Source organism: Entelurus aequoreus, linkage group LG20, assembly GCF_033978785.1.
Source record: "Entelurus aequoreus isolate RoL-2023_Sb linkage group LG20, RoL_Eaeq_v1.1, whole genome shotgun sequence".
In the NCBI taxonomy this organism is placed as follows: domain Eukaryota; kingdom Metazoa; phylum Chordata; class Actinopteri; order Syngnathiformes; family Syngnathidae; genus Entelurus; species Entelurus aequoreus.
Genome location: NC_084750.1, coordinates 240,336 through 250,000, shown reverse-complemented (window position 1 = coordinate 250,000; position 9,665 = coordinate 240,336). Strand labels below are relative to the sequence as shown.

General features: G+C 39.1%; 2 protein-coding genes across 2 annotated transcripts; one reads left to right on the top strand and one right to left on the bottom strand.

Moving 5' to 3' along the window:
• The first annotated feature begins 1,109 nt into the window (after nucleotides 1–1,109).
• LOC133635762 (uncharacterized) lies at nucleotides 1,110–5,560 on the top strand. Its single transcript, XM_062029036.1, has 4 exons — nucleotides 1,110–1,371; nucleotides 2,710–2,835; nucleotides 3,302–3,625; nucleotides 3,912–5,560. The coding sequence occupies exons 1-4, from the start codon at nucleotides 1,114–1,116 to the stop codon at nucleotides 4,971–4,973; spliced, it is 1,770 nt and encodes a 589-aa protein (XP_061885020.1). The 5' UTR covers nucleotides 1,110–1,113; the 3' UTR covers nucleotides 4,974–5,560.
• On the bottom strand, nucleotides 5,134–7,151 carry LOC133635791 (uncharacterized). The gene is made up of 2 exons (XM_062029076.1): nucleotides 6,432–7,151; nucleotides 5,134–5,882 (listed from the first exon to the last, which is right to left on the bottom strand). The coding sequence occupies exons 1-2, from the start codon at nucleotides 7,137–7,139 to the stop codon at nucleotides 5,556–5,558; spliced, it is 1,035 nt and encodes a 344-aa protein (XP_061885060.1). The 5' UTR covers nucleotides 7,140–7,151; the 3' UTR covers nucleotides 5,134–5,555.
• Between the last annotated feature and the right edge of the window lie 2,514 nt (nucleotides 7,152–9,665).

The following is a 9,665-nucleotide window of genomic DNA, read 5'->3' as shown; positions in this document are numbered from 1 at the left end:
AGATACTTTCTCGTGGCCACGAGATACATGTCTAAAAAAAAAAAAATTCCCATGTCCCTTTAGGGGCTCCGTAGAAAACCAATACAGAGACAATATAAAAAATAAATATGATTAAAAACGATTTTAAAGGGTAAAACCAATTAAAACTACGGAGCCCCTAAAGGGACATGGGAATTTTTTTTTTTTTAGACATGTATCTCGTGGCCACGAGAAAGTATCTCGTGGCCACGAGAAACTTTCTCGTGGCCACGAGAAACTTTTTATTAAAAAAAATAAAAATAAAAATAAAAATTTTTTTTTTTTTTTTTTAATAAAAAGTTTCTCGTGCGCACGAGAAACTTTCTCGAGGCCACGAGAAACTTTCTCGAGGCCACGAGAAACTTTCTCGAGGCCACGAGAAACTTTCTCGAGGCCACGAGAAACTTTGGATGCGTGCGCACGAGAGAGCATATTGGATGCATGCGCGTGGTTTGAGGTGCGTGTTAAAATGGCAGTTTAGAAGTTAATTCGGCTCTATTTCCAACAAAAACGTTCCCTCCCCCATAATCTCCCGTTGCTCAGCAGTTTTGCTCCCTTTTATTAAAAAAAGATGGCTGCAGTAGATTTATTCATGTTCCTTCAAATGCGGAATATACCTGAAAGTGTCATCAACAAACTAAAAGAAGACAAGGTGAGGATATTTTTTAACTATTATATAAAGTAAAAAATTGCCTACTTTTAATGTTGCTATTTTACTGTAGAAAATGCCATTTAGCAAAAGTTTTGCTTTTTACAGATCGACACCAATGTCATAGGCATTATGACAGATAAGGAGTTAAGCAAGTATATCGAAAGATATGGGGATCGACTTGCGCTCAGAGCATTTTGCCGTCAAAGAACTGTGACAAACGAAGAGTCGGGAGGAGCAGAGACAGTGAAGTCCTCCCTCATGCAGAAATTAAGAGACAGGTTAAGAACTCCTAACACTGGCATACAAGGCACCGCTACTGGCCAAAAAAATGCAGCCAAAATCACCCGGCGGGTTGAAATGGGATGGCTCCACTTTGAGAGTGGAATGTATCACCAGGTTAGAACGAGAAAAGGAGGAATCTGTCCGTCCAGAAATCAGTGACTATGGGTGAATTGTTGGAGACAGGCAAATGCTTGTTTTTTGCAAATGGGCATTCATCAAAAGGACTGATGGAAGACTTCGAGTTTGACATTTGTGATTACAGTCACAGTCCTGTGCCCCGGGAAGTCACGGTGGGCCAGCTGTACGAACAGACTAAACTAAAAATGCTACGCATCTACACAGCCACCAAGTCTAACAAGATTATACTTCTCTCTGATGAATCATCGGACTTCGAGCCAACACAGAAAAGGCCACTGAAGGTAATTTATCCTCTGCCACATTTGTGATATCAATACATATGCTACTGTAGGTATTCCATTTATATTGATTGCATGCGTCACCAGGCTCTGCTTTTTATCCATAGACTTATCAGATTTATTTTTTTATTATCTATAGCAGGGGTGTCAAAAGTGTGGCCCGCAGGCCATTTGCGGACCACAGCTAATGTTTTAAAGGCCCACGGCACATTCTAAAAATACTATTAAAATAAACAAAAACATAACAAAAGTGGAATGAAAAAGCTTAGAGGTGAAATGTCATTTAGAAAAAGTTGCAATGTTGACTAATAAAACAAAGATGTTTCTTTCTTTAAAACTGTCATTGCTCAAAACATAATATTCAATCAAAATTAATGTTATTATGAATTATTGACCTATCCAAGGCAGCTGAGATAGGCTCCAGCACCCCCCGTGATCCAGAAAGGGACAAGCGGTAGAAAATGGATGGATGGATGGATGTTTGCCATAAAAAAACATAGTTTTCTTTGACAAAAAGGGTATAGAACAAACAAACAAAACAACATTAAAAAAAACTTAGAAATGAGGGATACATCTGAAGTTAATGTAGACTAGAGATTTAAGCGTAAATAAAAAATGTATGTATGCCCTGGCACACCATCATCATCATTTCATGACCCAAGCAAAAAAGTTTTTACACTTTTATACTGAAATAAATACACCTACGACTTATTAAATAATAATACAGAAAACAATAAAGTTTGAATCCATGAAGGAAAGAAGAAAGTGAATGAATGTTTATAACTGAATACATTTACATATGCATTAAAATGTGTTTTCTTTTGTATTATTTTTTTAATGAATTAAGTAACGTTTATGACAACCTTTTTCCAAAACACAATATACAATATGTCATCTGAGAAACTGACATTGTAAAAAAACAAATTAATTTCAGTAGGCCATTAAGGGCTTGAAATTCAAATAGCTTTCAAATGACAAAACTTCAACTCACGCACAGGATAATACATACATTTGTAATTTGTTTTGAAAAGCTTACAAAAAAGTGGAACCCCAAAAATTTAGTGTGGGACCCCATTTTGAAAATTCTTAGCGCCAACACTGATTATGGTTGTGTACCACACCTGTCTCATATGCACAGGTATGATGGATATGATGTTGATACATATTTATTGTTCTCAAACATTAGCCAATTTAATAAGTTTCACCTTTGCTTTCTTACCTGTGCTGCTATTCAATGTGACCTGTACTTTCACAGATGTCATTTATTTTTTAGGATAAATCTATTGTCTTATTTCTATGTCAAGTCTATAAGCTCACAATTTGCTGCTCACCTTTTTATAGGCTAGGACAATGAAGACACGATCCTTGAGGAACAAGACCAGGAGACTCAATCAAGTGGATCATCCAGAGAGCTCCTCTGATTTAGATCTGGCTCCCAGTGGCTCAATGCAGCAAAACCATGAACAAGTAAGCACTTGTATTGCATTTTTATGGAACCAGTCTGTGCTAAACAGTACAGAACTTGTGTTGTCTGAAGATTTTATTGTACCAAAATGTTCAGTATTCTTTAAAATTCAAACATATTTTTATAGTTATAGTTTTCTGTAGTGTCATTTAAATCAAATCTGCGCTGAGCTATATTTATTATAAATCACAGGTGAAATATATGAGGACACAGAAATGGCCTTTAAGAAACCATAATTTATAGTTTTAAATCTGCAGTTAAGATGGAAATCTGCGAACGCTTTGAGTTTAATCCTACATTAAGTAAAAATGCATACACCAAATAATTTACTCAGGTGCAGAGTGTTATAGTCACATGAATATACATAGCAGCTTGGATGAGATTATTCAAACTATAGATAATATAATAATTACACAAATAATAATACATTTGTTTGTTTTCTTGGTTTTTATATTAAATTATCAATAGAGAGGAGAGACAATCAGCCATTCAAGATCAGCAACTCCTGAGATGGGTAACACAGAGCTCCTGCATCCACGACCTACTGAGGATGTTGGCAGTCATACTCAGCAGTCAACAAGAAGGCATGGATCTGAAGATGACTGTTTAACGCCTGTGCCAAATCAAGATGCAGACCTGTTGTTAAGTGATGTCTCAGATTCCGCTCTTAATCCTGCCATTCCACAATCTCTTGAGGACTCTGAAGTGAAGTTTGGACCCACTGTTGGTGATGATAGTGATACTCAAGACACCACTCTTCCCTGGAATCCAGATGACTTGAGCAGCATGCAGGTACAATGTAGCACTAACGTTTTACAGTCCTGTAAAATTATTACATTTTACATTTATAAAATGTACAAAAACTGTAACGTTACCATCCGAAAATCTTTCACCCTAAGCTTATGTTTTTAGATTAATTTTTCATCCAAACATTCCAAATCTCATTTGCCACAACATTATCACCATTTTTGCATGCTAATTGATACATTGATTGTCAAAATCTTTGATTATTTTCTGTTCACTGAAGGATTAATCAATCAATAATCACACCTAATTACCTTTTTAAAATATCTTGCAGCATTCTACAATCAATGATGGTCCTGTATCATCAAGCAGTCTTCCAGCATCACCAGATCCATTTGACCAAGAAATCCTTATTTTGAAATTAAGACGAGTAAACATAGTTGATGATGTCCTTAATGTCTTCATGGATCCAAAAGTACTGAATGCTAGTCTAAGAATGGAGTTTACAAATGAGAAAGCTATGGACAGTGATGGTGTGTCAAGAGAGGCGTACTCTGCATTCTGGGACCACTTCTTGGACCAGTGTGAGGGGGAAGATGAACGAGTACCCAGGCTACGACCAGACTATTCTGAGAAGAAATGGCAAGCTCTCGGAAGAGTGTGGTTGAAAGGATACCTGGACCACAAAATCCTACCAATCAGACTGTCACCAGCCTTTGTTCTTGCTTGTTGTAAAGGAGTTAGCTCAGTGGATGAAGAACTATTGATGATGTCATTTGCCAGATTTCTTTCAGAGAATGAGCGTGTGTCGCTTGAAAAAGCACTACAGGGTACCATTGATGAAACTGTTGAGGAGGACTTACTTGATGTCTTCTCCAGAATGGGCTCACACTGCCTTCCCCCTAAAAACAATTTACGGGCTGCTATTTTAACAATGGCACACAAAGCTCTTCTTCAAGAGCCAAAGTTCATAATTGATTGTTTCCACTCCAGTGTTCATAATGCTATGCCAACGCTCATAACCAAAGACAACATAATGGAGCTATATGAATCTAAGAGGCCAACTAACAAGAAAGTGGCCCAGATGATAAAACCATCATTTGAAAGCCTAAATCCTAAAGAGCAGACTGCTCTTAACCACCTGCTACGGTATGTGAGAAGCATCGACCAAAGAAAATTGGAGATCTTCTTACGCTTCTGCACAGGATCTACTGTGCTGTGCAAAGACACAATTGAAGTAATTTTTAACACATTGTGTGGTTTAAGTCGCAGGCCTGTAGCACACACGTGTGGAGCAGTTCTTGAGTTACCATGCACTTACAGCACATACCCTGAGTTTCGCAAAGAATTTGATAATGTCTTGTCTGGCGACTGCTTCACAATGGATATTGTGTAGTGAATGGAAAGCACATCTATCTTCTACACTGAGGTTATTATGGCATTTGTCTGATGCAAAACTGTTTCTACAGATTTCCATTTATTGTTCTTATTAAAACAGAGACCGTTTACATTTCTTAAATTGTTTTATTTTCTTATTTTTTCTTTAAATTGTTAGTACATTGAGATTCAATTTTTTTCCACAAGACAGTTTAAGTTTAATAATTTTGATAAGTCAGCAGGGTCTGTTCTCATAGGTGAAAGTCCCCTTTTGTACAAATATTACATTTTCTCATGTGCATCTTTTATACAATTGTGACTCTGAATGATGTTCAGAATTTTTGTCATCATTCAACAAAGAAATTCCTGTTCAATGCAAGTACAATACATTTCATATGGTTGTTAAGTTCTGTTGATTTCCTCTTTCATGTCCTGCTTTGTTTCTCTTTGTAGTCAGTGTGGATATAGTGACATATCAATCCTATTTGCACCTCAGTTTTGCTGAAAAATGTTCTTAATGTTTGTGGCATAGCACTGTTCAAGTGTAGTCAGTGTGGACATGTTGTAGCCCTGAATAATCTGAATAAAATTTAATCTCAAATTAGAGAGCAGATGTTATCTCATTCCTCAGGTGCAGGTACAGATCCAATGCTTGATAAGCATCAGCTGGAAGATGCAGCCGTGACTCTGCCATCAGAATGTTGCAGATGTTGTAGATGTCTGTGTCACATGGCACTGCTGGTCGAAATGTGCAGTTACTCTGACACAACTGTACATCAGCTCTCTCCACTGGGGAAATGCAATCACAAGTTGTGTAGAGTTCTGGGAACATGTACATGATTCGGGGGCGACCACTGGGCACCCTGTCATTCTTTGATGGTCTGATGACATGTGCATCCCACACATTGATGGTCTCGTCTAATTCATCCTGGAAAAATAGTACAGAGAGAAAGAAAAGTAAATTAATATGCAATTTGTTATTCTCATCATGTGCTCTTTAATTTAGTTATGAGATGACTTGAAAAAATCTATGTTAAATCTTGAGGTTTTTGATAAAGTTAGGAGAAAATGAGTGGGAAAGGGCAAGCATAAATACATAAATTAATAAACATAAATGAATAAAACAGTGTTTGCTGCCCACTATGCTTGTACTGGGGGGGGGGGGGGGGGGGACAGGACAGATTAGGGCTACCAAATCCCCCCCCCCCCCCGACACTGATGATGAATTAATATGGTATCGTAGGACACCAATAACAGTAATTAAGAAGACACATGGACATGATGCTAATATTCACACCCACTGTCTGCTCATGGAAGGATGTTAAAAGAAAAAAACGAACATTTGTGGGCCTCAATTTAGGATGAAAATGTTGTAATTCAGTAGTTTTTCCATTAGATGGCACTGTTGTACTGTTGATTCATTCCATCTCTGCAGACTGCTTGGAAAAAATAGATAAAACAATGCATTGTCGCTTACCTGAATGAAGCTCATAAAGCAGAACTGAATTAGACCTCGGTCCAAGTATGTACCACCGAACAAACCACGGTCCTTCAGGTCAGTGAACATAGAGATGTAGAATTCCATTGATTCTCTTCTGAGGAAACCCCACCAACTCTCTATGCGCTGATTTGCTGTGCTTGCCCCTTCGATGTAGCTGTCAATACCAGAGCCGTCATGAATGTTGCGACGGAGAAAACGCTGAAAGTCTCTGACTTTAACATTTTCAGTGCCCCGATCGCCCCTGACAATCCTCGGACAACCACCCAATTTCTTCACTGCCTCCATATAGTAGCCTCCAATGACTGTTGGGTCACTGTTGGTCGTAAATGCATTCATCCAGATAATTTTCCGTGAAAATCCGTCAATACAGCCGTTTATACAGATACCAAATGGTTTCAGTTTGTCATAAGAGTCAAAGTGCCAAATATAATTGGGCCCTTTTGCGAAATAGTTTCGACGATGGAGCCGTCTCCTTCCTCTGAGTTCAACACCCCTCGGGTCAAGTTCTTTAAGAATTAAGCGCACCTCTTCTTTCTTGACGTGTAATCCATCCTCCTTGCATTTAGTGTACATCCACCTATATCCACACAGCTGGCCACTTGTTTGTAACTGCTGGTGAATGAAATCTACCACGCGATCCAAAGAGGTGTATCCTTTGCGCCGAAACAGACTACATGCCTTCATAATTCGTTTTAAATGTCTTTCAGACACAATATAGCGATGACGACTAGCAAGCAAAGCAGCAATATCCTTACAGTGAAGTCCGAGTTGGAAATAGAGCCGAATTAACTCCTGCACTGCCATTTTAACACGCACCTCAAACCACGCGCTCTCTCGTGCGCACGCATCAAATGTTTTCTCGTGGCCTCGAGAAAGTTTCTCGTGGCCTCGAGAAAGTTTCTCGTGGCCTCGAGAAAGTTTCTCGTGGCCTCGAGAAAGTTTCTCGTGGCCTCGAGAAAGTTTCTCGTGGCCTCGAGAAAGTTTCTCGTGCGCACGAGAAACTTTTTATTAAAAAAAAAAAAAAAATTTTTTTTTTTTTTTTTTTTTTTTTTTAAATAAAAAGTTTCTCGTGGCCACGAGAAAGTTTCTCGTGGCCACGAGATACTTTCTCGTGGCCACGAGATACATGTCTAAAAAAAAAAAAATTCCCATGTCCCTTTAGGGGCTCCGTATAAAACAGTAAAATAGACATCAAAATTTATAACCCTAACCCTAACCACACAGGACAACAGAGGACAGAAGACCACACAACTCACGTAGTGTTAAAAGCCAAAGAATAAAAGTGGGTCTTAAGACGAGACTTAAAACACTCCACTGTGGAAGCACCCACCCACACAATCTGGACTGTGGTCCTAACTTTTACCCCTGTTGGCTTTTACAATCTTTATCTTCATCATTTATTTCAACTTTACGTTATTCAAGTATGACATTTTTAAATGTAATTAATTTCATTGACAAGCAATTCTATTATGGTCGTACTCTTGTTTGCTCGCGGCTACGATTTCAGTACTATTGAAGATCTTTGCTCCTTCTCAACTCTATGGTAATATTCTTGTCACAAAATACAACCAATAGTACGTTAATGTTAAATCTTACTTGTGAAAAGTAATCCCCCGATTCCTATTTTCAACAGTCCGCTCATTTCAACAGGAAAACACTTTGTTTTCTACCTGTCAACTGTCAGTTTAGGCTGCTCGCCGGCTCCTCGTCACCACTTCAAGATGGCGGCCGAATTTCTCGCGTCACAGCAGCCAATGCTGCGTCTACTTATAAGCTGTCTATGGAGAGGAACGGGACTGTGGAACAAATGTAGGCCAGTATGTTTTTCACTGGGACATTAATGAATTATGCACACAGAACAAGAAGTCACATCTAATAGTTGCTGGTGTGACAATTGGAAGATATATATGTATTTTACTCCTCTCTAATGCATGCGGCTAATGAGGTAACATTATTTATACATTGTTTTTGTTTGGTTTCTCTTATTTACCTGAAATGATGTTCGAAGCTAACGTTAGGCCATACTTGCCAAACCTCCCGATTTTCCCAGGAGAGTCACGAATTTCAGTGCCCCTCCCGAAAATCTCCCGGGGCAACCATTCTCACGAATTTCTCACGATTTCCACCCGGACAACAATATTGGGGGCGTGCCTTTAGCGCAGTGGTTCTTAACCTGGGTTCGATCGAACCCTAGGGGTTCAGGGAGGCGGCCTCAGGGGTTCGGCGGGGGTCAAAACACACCCGACTCATCGTGTAAATACAAACTTCTCCCTATTGGCGTATTACGGATACGGCAACAGCTGACTGGTTTGCAGGTGTGTAATTTGTTGTGAGTTTATGCACTGTGTTGGTTTTGTTGTTTGAACAAGGTGATGTTCATGCACGGTTCATTTTGTGCACCAGTAATAAAAACATGGTAACACTTTAGTATGGGGAACATATTCACTATTAATAGTTGCTTAGTAACATGCAAATTAGTAACATATTGGCTCTTAACTAGTCATTATTAAGTACTTATTAAAGGGAAACTTCGGTTTTTTTCAACCTGGGCCCTGTTTTCATAATTTTTTCTGTATATGTGAGTGCTGGATAAAACATTTTTTGAGGTCGCGCCAGTATTGAGCAGGGCAGGCAGCCTCCAGCCCAGCTAACGCTCGTACACAGGGCAACTGGCTCTCGTCAAAATTCGGCCTATAAACATGCATTTTTTTTCACACTGACAGGCTCAGATAGTTACAATGAGTGTCCGACAACATACTAGAAAGGAGAAATTAACGTATGTCTCTACCTTTAGCTGGAGATCGCTGTGTGTTGTGAGCTGTGTCCAAATCTCACCACGCTACAAATCTCGTTCCGAAATCTCGCGATAACTCGCGACAAAACACCGGTGGAAAAACAGTTACCTGACTGAGGTGAAGAGAGATGACTGAAGTGATTTTCTGCCTCCACTATAAAACTAAAATAACAGTCTTCGGTAATCCAACAGAAAATCACTTCAGTCATCTCTCTTCACCTCAGTCAGGTAACTGTTTTTCCACCGGTGTTTTGTCGCGAGTTATCGCGAGATTTCGGAACGAGATTTGTAGCGTGGTGAGATTTGGACACAGCTCACAACACACAGCGATCTCCAGCTAAAGGTAGAGACATACGTTAATTTCTCCTTTCTAGTATGTTGTCGGACACTCATTGTAACTATCTGAGCCTGTCAGT